This window comes from Ochotona curzoniae, unplaced genomic scaffold (assembly GCF_017591425.1).
Source record: "Ochotona curzoniae isolate NIBS_2020 unplaced genomic scaffold, NIBS_Ocur_1.0 contig_883, whole genome shotgun sequence".
NCBI classification, from domain to species: Eukaryota; Metazoa; Chordata; class Mammalia; order Lagomorpha; family Ochotonidae; genus Ochotona; species Ochotona curzoniae.
The window spans coordinates 58,840,393-58,857,500 of record NW_024466599.1 but is presented as its reverse complement, the minus strand read 5'-3'; the positions used below and the strand labels follow the sequence as shown (position 1 = coordinate 58,857,500).

At 42.1% G+C, this 17,108-nt stretch overlaps 1 protein-coding gene across 7 annotated transcripts in view; it reads left to right on the top strand.

Annotated features, from left to right (window-relative positions):
• The window catches only part of CTNNA2 (catenin alpha 2), a 1,062,093-nt gene that overhangs the window by 316,930 nt on the left and 728,055 nt on the right, over positions 1-17,108 (top strand). For all 7 annotated transcript variants that reach the window (XM_040993624.1, XM_040993620.1, XM_040993627.1 and 4 more), the window contains 3 exons: positions 1,001-1,167; positions 11,914-12,033; positions 15,812-16,078. In XM_040993624.1, coding sequence (XP_040849558.1) covers positions 1,001-1,167; positions 11,914-12,033; positions 15,812-16,078 — 554 coding nt within the window. The remainder of the gene's footprint in view (positions 1-1,000; positions 1,168-11,913; positions 12,034-15,811; positions 16,079-17,108) is intronic.

The following is a 17,108-nucleotide window of genomic DNA, read 5'->3' as shown; positions in this document are numbered from 1 at the left end:
ATAGCTGAACTTCACCTGTGAATTCTGTTTTATCTGCTCCTAGTTTTGTCCCTTCCAGTGTATTCCTTGTAATGTGCCTAAAATAATCTCCAAACAAGAATCTGCTATTAGCTCACTAACCCTGAGGGTACAAAGTGCCTTTTATGTGTTCTAGATATTGTTGTCTCACTTCCTGGCCACCCTTCCCACTGTCCTTGTCTAGGCTGCAGGCGTCTCTCCTGTGTCAGGCTCAAGGTTTCGAGTCTTATGCCTGTGCTGTACACCGTGCCTCCCAGCCTCTGTTTTCTTGTGAAGACAGGTCCATCAAAGCCCACAGCTCCCCATCTCCCACTGATCTCACACACACATACTAAGAGGAAATTACTTCCTTCTCCCCATTTCCTTCACCCTTAATTGTGCTTCTACCATAGCACTAAATAATTGCATTCTGATTTCATTTATACACCTGTTTTCTCATGAGCCCTGAGACATTGTTCTTAGCTTGGTAGTTCTGGAGCCTGGTACAGAGTCTGATGCATCTTCCTAGCCTAATGCCCATGGGATAAATTGGATCAATGGTCCCTTAATATGTGCTGTATTTAAGAATAGTTCCCAGCAGAGTTAGAAGATTGTGTTTTGAGTTTGTCTGTTGCTGTCATGTTAGCTAAGGAGTGCAGTGTTAAGTAGGCCAAGGGCTTGGATTTCATTTCTCTGTGGCTCAGTTCTCTTGGAGGTCAGCATCTTCAGTAAGTAAACACCATGAGAACGAAGAGAGAGAATGATGAAGTTCAGGGCAAGTTCATCTCAACTTTCAGACAGATTGACTACAGAGTGTTCTTTATTGTATCCATGCTTTAGTCTGAAAAGCAGCACTGTGTGTTGTCCCCAGCACCCGTCCTGTGCACTGATGCTCCGCCCTTGCTGCATGGCAGGTTTGTGGTGTCAGCCAGAACCGTCCATCTCCCAACTGTTAGGGTTGCCAGCCCAGCCTCACGTCTCCCTCTCCGTGTTTGTCTTGCAGGTGAGACGATGCGCATCGCCTCCTCTGAGTTTGCAGATGACCCGTGCTCATCAGTGAAGCGTGGCACCATGGTGCGGGCGGCACGGGCCTTGCTCTCAGCTGTTACGCGCTTACTCATCCTGGCAGACATGGCAGATGTCATGAGACTCTTATCTCATCTGAAAATTGTACGTATGGAGAAGGTCAACACTGGCCTGATGCGGGTGGTGCTTTTGTCCTTGTGTATTGCAGTTCTGTATTCCACCAGGGCTGTTTCCATGCTTGTCACCTCACTAGTTTATCCACTTAAATGGAAGGGTTCAGATTTCCCCTTATTTTGTGGAGCATGAGACAGTGCATTCTTTTTGGCCATGCAGGCTGGAATCAGTGCTCCTGAGTCAAGATTCAGAGCAGTTTGGGCCATGCAGTACTTCTGACCAGAGCCAACTTTGATCCGATGACCACTTACTCCTGTTGTGTTACTTGTTCCAAAGTTGCTTTTCTATAGATACCTAGAGTTTAAGTCTGTCTTACTCTGGCAATAGAAAGGCACGCGTCTGTCTCTCTCATGGTGAGTCAATCTTGTGCAAAGCCAGGCATCCCAGCTTAAGTCCCCAAACCATATGGCTTGCTTGTCCTGAATCCTGTTAATTCCATTATTTCCTAATAGAAATTGGGCCTTGTTCTGTTTTCTTTATTTCTGAATGATAGTTGCAAACATGAGGTTATACAAGTGCTCTGGGTAGAGAAGGTCCTTATTCCCATATTCTATAGGCTTAATTCCCGGGAAATTGCCAGAAACTTTGGAGTAATCTCAGGGTTCTTGAATGATAGGATAGGAACCACAGACTTTACTTCTGGGGGAACAACCAATTTCTGGCTTATCTGGGGGTTCTTGGGTTCTCATTTCTTAGTCAACCCACACACATTTATTCTCTTTGTCGGTGAAATGAAGCAGGTTATGGTCAGGGGAAAGATGAGAAAGGATATGAATTATACCCCCACTTAACCTTACTCTCAGATCTGCTTAATAGAAGGGATTGTCAAGAAATTTCCCAGAACTGAGTGTTACAGAGCAACAGGCTAAGCCATGGCTTGCAACATTGCTATTCAGAGGGTTGATTTAAGTCCCTACAGCCCCATTTTTGATCCAGCTGCCTGATAAGCCATCTGGAAAAGCAGCAGTTGATAATCTAAGTGCATGGGATCTGGTGGAAAGAAAGTTAGACAGAGAGAAAGATCTTTCATCCACTGGTTATTCCCCAAGAGGCCACAGTGGCCGAAGATAAGCAGATCTGAAGTCAGGAGCAAGAAGCTTCTTCTGGGTCTCCCATGCAGGTGCAGGGTCCCAAGGCTTTGGGACATCCTCTACTGCTTTCCCAGGCCACAAACGGGGCTGGAAGGGAAGTGGAAAAGCCAGGACATGAACCTGCTCCCATATGGGATCCCGACATATGCAAGGCAAGCATTTAGCTACTAGGTTATCACGCCAGGCTCAGGGAAGTTTCTTGAAACCTTGATGAGGTGAGAAACTGAGAAGAGACCGCATGTCTCAGCAACTCTGGTAACTGAAGTCCAACTTGCTGGGTTTAATCTTGATTTGCTGTGCACTCGCCCACTGTGCTGTAATCTACCTCACCACCTCCTGCAGTTGCAGACACCTCCTCTTTTATGCTGGAGTCAGGGGAGGTGAGCAGGTCCTGTGGAGCACTGAGCACAGGCCTGGCCAGAGGTGAGTGTGGGCTGGGCGGCAGCTCTGTAGCCCTTTGTGTCATTGCTGGCATTATATCCTCGCTGCTGGCTGGCTGGGGTGTGTTACTCCACTGCCTTCCTGCTGTATGTGTTCGCTTTGGCTTTAAATAACTTAACTCTCAAGTGCATTGAAGACAAGTTGGTTTTTTTTTTTTTTCCTCCTACAACCTCATTTAACCCTCAGTGGCAACCTATGAAGAAAGTTTTCCCCGGGAAAGCAGACTGCCTTCATTCCAGTGGGAGGGAGACAGGATTGTACCTGGTGATCTTAGTTTTCTGTGCCCGATGTCTGTGTTCAGGGTGCTGTTGAAAGCTCTGTGGCAGCAGCTTTGAGGGGGGAGACACTGTAAACACGCCCCTGGGATGGCTGCAGGAGTGCAGGGCTTATTAAATCCCTCCTTTGATGTGCCAACAGCACACAGGCTGCTGCCTGCAAGCCCACCTCTTCACCCACCTGTGTGCACCAGGGCTGGCGGCTGTTAAGATCACACGGTAGCCAGTAATTTGGAGTCAATTGCTTTCTCCTCCACACAGCAGTTTAGGGGAAGTTAAAAAAAAAGATTTAGCGCAAAATCATGGAAAGGTCAACCTGACAATATTAAGTAGTCCTGCCAGACTGTCAGTAGTAAAATTAAAAATGATTGTAGGCTAAATAGCACATTTGTTCTACTCAGTAGTGCCTTTATCACACAGTGGTGGCGGAATGTCGCCACCCTGTGCACAGTCTCAGGAACTACACTCTGTTGCCACCATTGGATGTCAAGCTGTGGGCAGTTTGATTCTTGCATTTGCATCAGTCAGGCATCCTGAGCAGTTTTGTCTGTTCGTGGTAAAAGATCTGGACACACCTCATATCAAACATCTTCACAGATCTTTCCAGAGCAGGTTAGAAAATATAATCTTACCCTTATGAATTTTTCAAAATTAACAGTTTCCTTGCCGTGCAGATGATGATCGTGGAGAAGGAAAAGGAACGACAGATGCTTCCTAGCAAGAATAAGTGGGGATTGGAGTTTTCTCTGGGTTCAGACTGGGTAGTACCCTGTGGAGAGTCACGCACCTTCCTGGCGGGTTTTCTGCTTTGCAGACATTACGCCTTGAAGCATCATGCGTGGTGCTTTTGCTTTTAGGCCTCATGCTAACTTTCATTAGTGTTCTTTCCAGATACTGATTTTTTTCATTAAGAAGTTATAAGAATATAGAACAAGTGGCTTTCTTACCAGAAACTTGTATTTGTAAGTTGTAAATTATGTATTTATTTGCAATTATTTGTATTTATTTGTAATTTTTAAATTATGTATTTATTTGCAAAGTAGAGAGGGAGAGATGCAGATGGTTTTCCCATCTACTGGGTACTTTCCCCAAATGATGTAAGTGTCCAGGGAGGAGTCCGAGCAAGGCCAAGAGCTGGGAATTTCTCCTGGGCCTCCCAGGTGGGTGCAGGGGCTGAAGCACTTGAGCCATTGTCTGCTGCTCTCCCAGATGTATTAGCAGGGAGATGGATCAAAAGTATAGCAGCCAGTACTTAACCTGGCCACCCATCTGGGATGCCTACATTGCAGGCAGCAGCTTAACCTGATCTGACACAACGCTACCTTGAATTCATGCCTTTCAATCAAATACCAAGTGGATGAAGCATAGTCAATTTACTTCCCTAAAACACACATTAACTTTCTGTCCCTCACCATATTATGTGATTCTTGGCAAATTGGTAAATTGAGGAAATGTCATTTCACTTCTAAATCCAAATGAAGAATTAGCCCTGAGTAGCTCCTGTCAGTTCGTAGTACAGAGATCTTTGCATTCTTCTCCCTTCCAATTACATTTTGAGACTTAAACTTAATTTGCTATGAGAAATATGTCTCATAATACGTATAATTATTTTAATTGTCTATATGATGCTACTTCCAGTGTCATGCAAGTGTTAGCACTTTAACACCGAGTTCTTTTTGCAAACATTGTACGTAAGTTCACACAGCAGTGAAGGTTTTCTTCTGCTGTTTTAAATGCAGAAAGACAGTGGTGGAGCAGTGAGTGAACTCAAGCTCCAGTGCCAAGTTAGCACCCCTGTGCTCTTTTGAGGTCCTTGAGCAAAGCTAACGATTTTTACATTAAACACCATCAGCAGTGCTGAGTTATAATCAAGTTGCCAGTGAGTCATTCCCTAACAAAACACACGGCACATCCCTCCACCTGCTGACGCTGTCAGTGTGTTAGGTTTGTATGTGGCCCTTCAGGATTTTAAATGAATTGTGCATTTCAATCAGTCATCATGAGGAGAGATACTTATTTTTTTCCTAAGTTCTGTATTAATGTAATCAGATGATATTGTCAGTTATCAGCACGAGTGACAGCCTTACAAGTAAACTCATCTGGGAGATATATATACATACATAAATGTCAAACAGAACAGACACATCTCTTCTACCCACAGGCTAAGTCCTAAAATAATGATGTTTCTGGCTTTCAGAGAATTTCTCTCTAGAAAATAGAATAGAGCACAATAGAAAATAGCAACACCTCAGACAACTTCTCCAGAAAGTGAGATTGTCCTAGTGGCTACCAGCATTCAAATCTAATGTCTGTTGTCCCATTATTAGGGGCTGTTGGTAAGCAGGGCAGCTTTGACAGGGGCTGTGCTTTTTTCTAACTTCAGCACCACATTTGGCTTGTTTCTCTGCCCTCTGTGTGATCCTGCAGCTCTGCCATGGTTCTTGTGTTGGAGAAACAACAATCAAATGGCCTCAACTCACTTTGTGCTTGATTATAAAGGCAGAGGATTCTGCCCAGGTTCTTAGCATATCTTTTCTACTAGAGCTGTTATAGTCTTAACTTCATGAAGCTAAGTTGCTTATAATTTATTTGTTTATTCAGAAATACTTTGGTTAGGTTAGCTGCTGAATGCAAAACACTGTGCAAAGTTATGCAACATCAGAAGTGAGTAAGATTTGACTCCTGGCTTCAAAACCTTATAGGCTAGTTAAGGAGACATTTTTAAAAAAATGTTTTTGGGTCCGGCGCGGTGGCGCAGTGGTTAAAGTCCTCACCTTGCATGCCCAGGATCCTATATGGGCGCCGATTCTAATCCCAGCAGCCCCGCTTCCCATCCAGCTCCCTGCTTGTGGCCTGGGAAAGCAGTTGAGGACAGCCCAAAGTTTTGGGACCCTGCACCCGCGTGGGAGACCTGGAAGAGGCTCCTGGCTTCGGATCGGCATAGCTCCGGCCGTTGCGCTCACTTGGGGAGTGAATCATCAGACGGAAGATCTTCCTCTCTGTCTCTCCTCTCTGTATATCCGCCTTTCCAATAAAAATAAAATAAATCTTTAAAAAAAGTTTTTGTATTGGGAAAATCTGTATATTGCTACAGTCACACCTGGAAGTGAAATATAATTAGGTGTTTTGTTTTGTTTTGTTTTTTGCAAATAACACAAAACTTAAGTCAGTGTGTTTTTGTAAAAAGAGATTTTGTTGGCTCACCCAGCTAGAAGTTCAGTGACAATAGCTTCAGGTAAGGCTTTTATCAAAAATGTGACAAGGACCAGGTTTCTGTCAGTTTTTCCTCAATGAGAGTTCTCTCTAGTCCTTTTCTCATGGTCTCAAAATGGCTGCCAATCATTCTCAAGGTTACTTGCACATATACTGAAAATAGCATGAAAACCCAACTATCTCCTCCCTGATAGTTCTGTCAAAAGTTCCACACTCTTACTAGTGCTGATCAGCTTCTGAATCATGTGCCTTTCTCTTAAATGATAGGGATTATTAAACATCTGATTTCTGACTTAACATGGTCAGATGGCTTCCCCTTCAAATCCAAGTGATGAATTCTTGGATAATTCAGGGTAATATATGGAAGGGTAGGAAGGATCTTGTTGATCTAATTGGGACATACTTGATCCTGAACCTGTCACGGGACTCGGGTTGAACAGGCCAGAGTCAACCAAAATCAGGAAGCTAACAGTCCAGAATAATGGCCGAACGGGTCCATCAGAAGAGCTGGGAGGGAGATGTGTCATGCTGTCCGGTAATGAGTGAAACTATACAATGGTTTGAACAGTGAATATTTAATACAAATAAGTCTTTTTTTAAGAAAAGAAAGGATTTATTTTTTAATTTATTTAAGATAGCGTTACTGAAAAAGAAAAACAGTGAGGAACTTCTGTCTCCTGGTTCACTCCCTAAGGAGCTACAATAACCAGGGTTGGACCAAGTGAAAGCCAGGAACCCAGAGTTTATTCTTGGTCTCCCAAGTGGGTATAGGAGCCATAGTACTTGGGCTATCGTCCATTGCTTTCCTTGGCATATTTGCAGGGAGCTGGATTGGAAGTGGAACAGTAAGGTCTTGAGCCAGCCTCCATATGGGATGCTCATGTCACAGGCAGATGTTTAATTTGCTGTTCCATAAGGCTTTCTTCGATGCAAGTATTTCTAAATCTCAGGGTAGTTGGGAGTACTGAGAGATCGGTTGTGAGGATGTGAATATTCTTCAAATTAATTGGTCAGAACAGAGCCACATTACTGCAGTTTTCTTTCCAGGAAGTTAGTGTGTCTTTACCCAAGAGCCAAATGATTGAGCTCTAGAGCAAATGAACTTGGTTTACTTCCAAGCTCCTGTACCCACTGCTTGTGAGACCTCAGGCAGGAGCCTGGTGTTGTGCTCTGTAACATGACAATAAAGCATCACGTTCGAAGAACTGCTTTGGTGAACTAAGTTGGACACAAGTAAACCATCTTATTATTTTTTTAATGGTCACAATGGCCAGGCCAAAGCTAGGAGCCTGGAACTCCAAGAAGGTCTTACGCATGGATGATAGGGGCCCAAATGCTTTGGCCATCCTCCAGTGCTTTCCCAGGCACATTTACAGGGAGCCGCTTCTGAAGCAAAGCAGCTGAAGCTTGAACCATTGCCATGATTGAGATGCAAATATTGGAGACAGCAACTTAATCCATGGTGCTACAGTGCCAGCTCCTGGTTGCGGTGAAACCCACGCAGGTAGATTTTGGGCAAAATCTTAGGCTTTCCTTCTTTTTAAGAACCTCTCTTTACTCAGTGGACAACCTTAAACTGCCGAATGTGTCTTAAAGGATGAAGAGCAAGGCACTTGTTTGGCTCTTAGTAGTCACTTTCCTTTCGCTAGCCACATAAAAACACTAAAAGATGTGTGACTGTTAAAAACAAACAAATTTTTATTTCTGTATTGTTGTCATGAGTGGTTTTTCACCATCCTTGTTTCTTCCTTTTCCAGGTCCTTTCAACATTGTGTCTACCTACCTGATTTTCGCTCATCTGTTAGTCCATCCATCCAATGTATCCATCCATCCACCCATCCATCTCATCTATTAGTAGATTGTGTGTCTAGAACCCACTTTGGTTCCATTTCCTGAATTTCTACGGGATCTTGGACAGATTCTGCATCTTGATTCTATGTGATAAGTTCTGAGTAGGTGACCTCTCAGATTTTGAGTAGGTGGTCTCTCAGATCTTTCCTGAGTCAAATTCTCAGTCTACCTTTATGGAGACAGTCCTCTTCATTGGTGTTGCTATTTGAAGCACTTCTTTGGGAGAAGGTGCTTGGTGAAGAGTACAAATACTGCTTGGGTCACCTGCATCTCATACCAGGGTTCAAGTCCAGGTTCTGCTACTGATTCCACCATCATGCTAATTCTTAACCTGTAAGGTAGCAGGTGGCACCTCAGAGCTTCTTCATGTATGGAGTTCTGTGTTTTGGTCTGGTCAGTCATGCCTGTTGCAGTCATTTGACCCAGGGGTTGGGAGGTCTTGGTCTCTTGGTCTCTATTTTATTGCCTTTCATACAAAAGGAAAAGTAAAGGATAAATTTAAAAGAAAAAAGTATGTAGTCAATTATAAATTTTATACTATTTACATATTCAGAGTGGCATCTGCAGTATTCTAAGAAAACCGATGAGGGAAGTTATGTGTAACAACAAAATAAATAGCACAAATTAGTCTGATTAACAGTCACCAAGAAACCTGTTTTATAGATATTAGAAAACAAATCCAAGATTGAACTTCTTCTGAGATAATTATTTTGCTCTTCCCTGACACAGTTTTTTATGTCCCTTAAAGATTTACATCTCAGATAAGCAGCAGGAACAAATTAACTGCATAGAGCTGTCCACTGTTGATAGGCAAGTTAAGATGATTATAAATCCATCAGGAAGTGAGACATCACCAGTTTGTTGCTTTAAATATTTGAAATAGAATGTGCTTATTAGACTATGAAAAGGTTTCAGATGGGCCATTCCATACCTTAGCATGTGATTTGCTTGGATATCTTAAAACCTTGTTAACACAAAGCTTTCCCCTTTGCCAAGGTGCTTCTGTTTCTGCCTTGGGCACTGTTACAGCCTGAATAGGAACAGGAAGTGACTAATGCTGCAGAGTTGCATCATCATTTGATCTTTTCATAAAGAAAAATGTGGGAAGGAAAAACAAGATGCAGAATTTTTATGGAAGATGAGAATAGGAATTTAATTTGTAGCCTATTCCCCATCTCCACCCCACACTGCCATCCTTCTAAATAATTTCCTTTGCTTCCTCCAACTTTTTTTTAAAGGTGTGTCTGTTTATTTGAAAGGCAGAATTACAGAGGGAAGGAGAGATTAAAGATGGAGAGGGAGAAGAAGTGAGAAAGGGAATGAGTGAGGGAGAGACAGAGAAGGAGGAAGAGAGGTGAGAAAGAGAATCTTCCAGCTGCTGATTAATTGCCCAAATGGTTGCAACAGCTGGAGCTGGACAGGGCTGAAGCCAGGAGCCAGAAGCTTCTTCTAGGTTTCTAGCATGAGTACAAGAGCCCAGGGAATTAGGCCAGCCTTTGCTGCTTTTCAAGGTGCATTAGCAAGCAGCTGATAGGAAGTGGAGCATCTGAGATTGAAGTGGTGCCCATGTGTGATTCTGGCACTACAGGTGGAAGCTTTTCCCACTATAGCAGAGAACCAGCCTTGCTTATAACTTGTTCCCTATCGAATAGAGCCTGTTCAATAACTTGGATGATATTTTTTAATCTATGTGATGAAAGGCTTACCCTCGTTTATCACTGTTTTATAGACATTTTACTCACCCATATTTGAAAAGGAAATTGTGTGATCACTTTTGTGCCTTTAAAAAATTATGAAGTCTTTTTTTTTCACTGATTTATGTGACAAATAAATCAGAATAACAGAAAAGGGAAGAGGCAGACAGAGGGAGAGAGAATGAATGTCTGAATGAATCTTTCATTATCTGGGCCAGGTTGGAGTCAGGAATTGAGAACTCCCATCTGGGTCTTCTTTGTGAGTGGCAAGCACCTGAGTGTTTTATCTGCTGCCTCTCAGGTGCATAACTGGGGCTCTGAAGCTGAAGCAGGGACAGCACTTAAGCCCAGGCACTCAGATACCAGATGTAGGTACCCCAATTAGCAACTTAACTTGCTGTGACACAAACTCTGTCCCTGTGTTAAATAATGCTGCAACCCAGTCTTTGGACATTGATTCAATATGTAATTTTTCCAGCTATCTTCATAGGCCTTTGTGTTTCCCAATTGTCAATGTGATTCTCCCACGCTTTCTTGATTTGCCCAAAACTGTTAGGAGTTGATACTAATTCTCCCAAAATATTACCTGCTTTTTTCACTACTTCTTAGAGATGCCTTCTCTCTTTTTTATGCTCCTGAGGAATCCGTACTGATTGAAAGTTCTTCTACCAGGCTCCCATTTTGTTTAAGAGCCTTTGAAGGCACGCCCATACACAAAAATGGTATCAGTTTTGTGCTTTATTCTCAAGAGTGTGTTTTGGTTATCTCCACTAATAAAATTCTCTCTACGAAGGTGTGTTCTTACTGACAATGACTTAACTTCAACTTTAATTGAATCCACAGGTGTTAAGAATGCTATGCCAAGAGTCTTGAAAATTCTCTGAGTAAAAATGGGTTACTGAACTGTTAAAGATACTATCCAGAAATAGTCTAGGTTCCTGAGAAAGGTTTTGTGGTTAAAACTATGTGTACTGGGCTTGTAAAAAAAAAAAGAGCATTTAAATAACGGAAATTTGGGAAAGGAGACCATAAGTTATCTTCATTGAACTTACACTGGCAGTAGGTGGAACGATGGGAAGTGGAAGTTTGAAGATTAGAAGACAGACCACTTGGAGACATACTTTTCTAGATTGATTAGAGTCAGTCATCTGGAAAGTTTACGTATAAGCAGGTGGTGGTACCTGCAGGTGGGCAGCAAGGGGGTTTAAGGCACTGCTGACACTGACAGTGTTCTGTAGCCATTAGCTGCTTCTTTTCCCGTATCATTTGCTCTTCATAATACATCTCACATTTTTTACCTCTGTATTAACTCTGAAGAGTTGCTGTTTGTGGAAATTTTTCCACGATATTAAAGTTAAGGCTTTTTTTGGAGATAAGATTTTAACATCTCAAATAAGTAGTTTGTAAAGGCATGTTGATGAAATTAGTGTTCAGGCCCCGTGTGCCCTGGTTGAATCGAGTAAGACAGTTGGTGGGGATTTGGAAACACAGCACATCGGTGAGGCAGCCTGCCTTCCGCTCTGCTATCCACCCCGTTCCCACTCCAGTAGACACCATCTTCAAATGCAGTAAACCTGCAGCTCTGCTCGTCTCCAGAGGCTCAGCACTTCCATTGTTGTTATTGGAGGGAGGTGAGGAGACAGAGTGTACACTCAGCTGAAAAATATAGTCCCCTCGATACAGCTTTACTGATGGCTCAAGGAGTGGTTGCAGATTGGATCTGTCCCAAATTTTCAGCAGCCCTTGAGTCTCTCCTACTTTTATGGAATACTTCCTGTTTTAAGATTTCTGGAACTGGTTTTAAAGTTCATTTTCTTTGTTTTTTGCTTTAATGTTTTGTCAGACTGTCTTTTACATTCGTAATCTATACTCCTTCCCAAAGTCATAACTCAATAAAATACAAAAAACTGTGGACTTTTATTCTTCAGGAGTTTAACCATTATTAGACTTTATATGTAAATCTTCTCTAAATCTTCAAGAAATATTTGACTATAGATTATTTTTCATGATATTTTCTTTGTATAGTTTCCTTTATATTGTAATACATCAATATGTATTTATTGTATGCATGTCTTTGTTAAAATTACAAATTATACTGCTTATTAATATTTTATTATGGTCCATTATTAAAAACATTTTTTACCACTTCAGGTAGAAGAGGCCCTGGAAGCTGTCAAAAATGCTACAAATGAGCAAGACCTTGCAAACCGTTTTAAAGAGTTTGGAAAAGAGATGGTGAAACTCAACTATGTAGCAGCCAGAAGACAACAGGTGGGAAAAGTTTTGGAAAACTTTGGATGAGTTTGGCTAACTTTATTGGGGTTGGGCATTTGTTTCAGCAGGTAAACCTCTGATCGAGACACTCACATCCTTATCAGAATATCTGAATTTCAGTCTTGGCCGCATGACCATGTGCCACTTGCTGCTAACATGGACCCTCGGAGGCACAAGTTGTTGCACCTCTCCCACCCATGTGGTAGACATGGATTAAGTTACTGAACTTTCAGACATTTGGAAAGTTTTCAGTGGTTGGGAGTATTCTTTCACTGTTTCACTCTCTCCTACCTGCAAAATTAAATATGTGTCTATAGTTGTCTCTTGAAGTTGTCTATCTGTTATAATATTCTTAAGGGACTACACCTGCTTACTATAAAAATAGGGAAGGACCTAGCATCACAAGATTGGCTTAGGCCATGCTTAGGCCAGGTGTGCGACCTCAGCGTCCCCTGTGTCCTCTCTGGCCCTTTTCTGTGCAGATCTCGGATCAGCAGCAGAATCTCCACATTCCACCCTGTCTGCTCTAACAACACCTCCCAAATCAGATTTTTTGAAAATGTCAGACTGACGTGGTGCTCTGTTTACTCTTTAGACATCTCTTTTTGCCTTCTTGTATTTTTCTGGTTCTACAGACATCATCATGCAAATGCGTATTTGGATGGGTATGCACCAGGTAGAGTGAAATCTTTGTAAAAGAGATGAAGAAAATGAATACCTAAAGAAAGGAAAGAAGGGTAGGGGGAGGAAAGGACACAGAGGGAGCAAAAACCATGTCACTTTAGAGAAGGTGGATGGCCTGGGGTCTTCTTTGTCTTTCTTTGTCACGAGATAGCATGCTCAATTTCAGCCAGTTTTATTATTCATTGGGTATCATCGCAATCTTGTTCCTAGAATGTGTGTTCTTATTCTTTCCTGCTAGAGAAGACATCCCCAGTTGTGGAAGAGTGCTAAAATCTTTTTTAACTACCCTTGTGGTTGCTTTCAAAATGTCCAACATTTTGGGGCAATCCATAGTGACTTTTGCTAATTTTTCTAAAAGAAGCAAGAAAGTTCCACTCAGTGAACATCTGTAATGTGTTGACTGCATGCCAAGTGACACTGGGATCACAAACCTGACCGAGATCTAATTACTTGGGTTGCAGGCACATACACATGATTTTAATTTGCATGGTTCTTTTTAAGTAATTTGAATGATTCTTCATTCAAGAGGAATCTTGTGTGGTAGGTGAAATGTGACATGATGAGCAGCAGGGTCCTCCGAAGCTCAGTGTGAAGCCGAGAAACCATCTGGCTTGTTTAGACTACCGGAAACAAAGCAGGGAATACCTTGACCACCTTGAACAAAGGAAGAGCTCAGCAAGAAAGGCAGGAGCCAGGGTTTTAGGGTGAGGAGGCTAAGCTGGGCGGGGGAGAGGGGGAAGCCAGGTGAGAGAGGGCGGAGGTTTTCCCTGTTGTGGAAACAGGAAAGAAGGAAAGAAGGGAGAGTGTGAGTGCATCTTAAAAACTCAGATGCTGCTGTGGAACTGACTAAGGTTCCACTATCAATGCCGTCAGTGGGCTCCCACACTTCTAGCCTCAGTAAATGGATACGTGGTAATGATTTCCTGAGATTGTGAGCACTGAAAAAGGAGCTAGAAGTCAAGATTTCATGTCTACAATGCTGATTTTTAGATTCTTGTCAGATATTTACATTGAAGTAGTAACCCTGGAAAGAATTGTTGAACTGAGATTGAAATACAAACCCTCGGGGCCTGGCGTGATGGCCCAGTGGTTAAGGTCCTTGCTTTGCATGCCTGGGATCCCATATGGGCGCCAGTTCTAATCCCAGCAGCTCCGCTTCCCATCCAGCTCCCTGCCTGTGCCTCTGGAAAGCAGTCGAGGACGGCCCAAAGCTTTGGGACCCTGCATCCATGTGGGAGACCCTCTGTATATCCGCCTTTCCAATAAAAAGAAAATAAACCTTTAAAAAAAAAAAAGAAATACAAACCCTCAACATGTAGTTAGTTTAAAAAAAAACATGAGGGTACTTTATATAAATAAAAGAAATTTAAGAGAAAAAAAGGAATATACGGTCTTGAATACAAAAAAGCCACAAGAACTGATGAAATATTCACATGCAAAAACATGAATATCATTTACTTTTACTTATTACTACCCTGAATTGAATAACTGTTGGTTCATACTCTTTCAAGAAAATATAGATTAAACAAATAGAATTAAGAGGTAGAAAAGAAATCTGCATGACAGCTTAGCACACATAAGAAAATACTGCCAATATTTTGGCATACATCTCAGCCAGTCAGTTATCCTCACATTGGAACACTTAGTGATTATATTCCTAAAAGTTCATCATGGAGTGTTTACATTGTTTGTTTAAGCTAATCTTCAGCATTAAATAGTTTCCAATTCTTATGATTATGGGGTATTTGCTTGCATGTGTTTGTGAAGAAAACTTTGTGTTCCCTATCCGTTCCATTTGTCCATGCATTTTCTGTGTAAAGACCAGGAATGGAATTTCTGGAACCATTAATATGAAAATTAAGAATACCGTTCTTGACTGCAGGAGGTAACCCTTCTTCCGGGCCCTCATCACTGCTTCACGCACAAAGTACTCCCTCAGCTTTGCTCTATGTTTTCATTCTTAGGACTCAAGCAATTTCAATTTAGGAATTGTTGGCTGGCATATATCTGTTAGAACACAATAGCTGGCTCATCTGATTGTTAAATACTGTCAGATTGTTCTCTCAACCCTAAACATCAAATATAATCTGATTATCTAAGAGCCATTTTAATTCGAAAAAGGGGAGATGTAGTTTATTCTTGTCAGGTCATCAATCTGTCCATGCACCAGATGACCAAACAGGACAGGAAAACCAGAGTGTCAGATACTGTTTTCTGATGTTTACTGGTAATAGAATACTCTCAGAGATACTGAGCTAAGAATCTATATTGCAGTCTACATGACACTTAGAAAAGAACCCTGCCTTTCACATTTCCAAAAACATTAAAAATGATGCAATTTCTTAATGACATTTTTTAAAGCTGCAAGTCAAGAAACCTGCTAGTGGTGTAGTTTTAACCGCAAATCAAGAAAACAAATTGTGTTTGGCCTCATATTTTCTTTTTCTAAACTCAACTGTTTACCATTAGAGACAATTAAAAAGAGGGAGAGGGAGTGAAAGGGACAGAAAGAAACCTTTTCTGAAATTGATAATGAAGTGGTATTATTGCAAAACTCGGGTGTTTCCTATGTTTATTGTTGTAATTGAGGACGGAAGGAGGCAGGGCCTAAGGAGACTGCGGTTCAGGTTTTCAGTCTCCTGGTAAAGGTCACCCATGCAGGCTTCCACTTCCCTCGTTGATCGTCTTGTATGTTCCGGCACGATTTACTGAGTGCTTCCACATGTGCTGGTCACTCGGGCTGATGGTGATACGCAAAGATCCTATGTCATCATTAAAAATCCAATCTCAGAAGCATAAACACATGCCTAAATAAGTCAGTCCGATAAAGTACGTTCAGTGTTACTGATAGGCGAGGAATACATTCTCTATTAAGTAGCATCCAGTTGTGAGGACAGGATGAAGGAGGAAAGCTCTGACATTTCACCTAGAAGGAATGGTGTGTTCAAAGTCATGGCAGCTAAGGACAGCACAGGGAGAGAAAGTGGTTTCTAAAATTCTGTGTGTTTCTGTGAGTCTTGGACTCTGAGTTCCTTGCACGTGCTTCCGTTGAGACTTGATGCTTACGACAGGGCTCTGTTTGCACTCACAGGAGCTGAAGGACCCTCACTGTCGGGATGAGATGGCCGCTGCCCGAGGGGCACTGAAGAAGAACGCCACGATGCTGTACACTGCCTCTCAGGCGTTCCTCCGCCACCCCGATGTGGCCGCCACCAGAGCCAACCGTGATTATGTGTTCAAACAAGTCCAAGAGGCCATCGCTGGCATCTCCAATGCTGCTCAAGCTACCTCGCCCACAGACGAAGCCAAAGGCCACACGGGCATCGGCGAGCTGGCTGCGGCTCTGAATGAGTTTGATGTGAGTATCTGGGTGACTTACAGAGAAGGATCTGTGCCTGCTTTGAAAACATGTGCTGAGGCCACAGGGCTACTGGTTTTCAGAGGCTTTTGGTAGTAAGAGAAATTACATAATGTGTAGCTAACGTATTGGCAGGATAATCTAACTTATTAACAAAGCATATTTTACTGTTCCCTGAAGAAAGAACTATGTTTAAGAGGGCCTCATCTCTTCTGGGCAGATGGATTATCACATAGAAAGTTATTTATTCAATCCTCTTTAATATAAAAGGAGAGAATAATATGGGTAACCTGAGTGTAGACTGGCTCTGTGTTAAAGACATCTGTCTTGGATGAAGTTTGCCTTCAATTTTCATCTTCAAAGTGGTGACAGGCCTCATTGCCCTCTGACTCAACATAACATCTCAGCTCCAACCGTGCCAATAGCAAGAGAAATCCACATTCTGCACCTGCTGCCTCAGGGTGCAGGTGGTGAGTTCCCTGAGCCTGAGCCGTCTCCATAACATCCCAGTGAGTTGGTAGCATGACATGTCATCAACTCCCAGTCTTACAGCCCTCACATCTGCTGATTCGTGTTGGAGCTCATCTGTGAGAGAAGTTGAAATTTATTTATTCCAGGAACAGTTAGAGCTTACATGTGTTACAAGAGCCACAACAATTTATAAGCAATCAGTATCTGTTTTCAAACAAACTTTGCTGCAGAGGTAGTGAACAGAAAAGAATGTGCTAAGCATTTTGGATGATAAAGCACTGTGTTAACAGGAATTGGTGGAAGAAAAAATGGTTTATTTAATGCCTATAGAGAAAGATGATGCACTTGCTTTTAGATATGTTGACATGAATTTTTGGCAGGAAACAACTCTGGCTATTAGGAAGATTCAGAGCAAAGTGGTGATTGCTCTAGGCATGAAGATGGGAGATACAACTGACAAATTATCATCATACTTTGTGAAATATCTATAAATTGAATTCACAACATTTACTCTTTCATGTGGACTTCTCTTTGTTGAAGGTTAAATACAGTAAGTTTA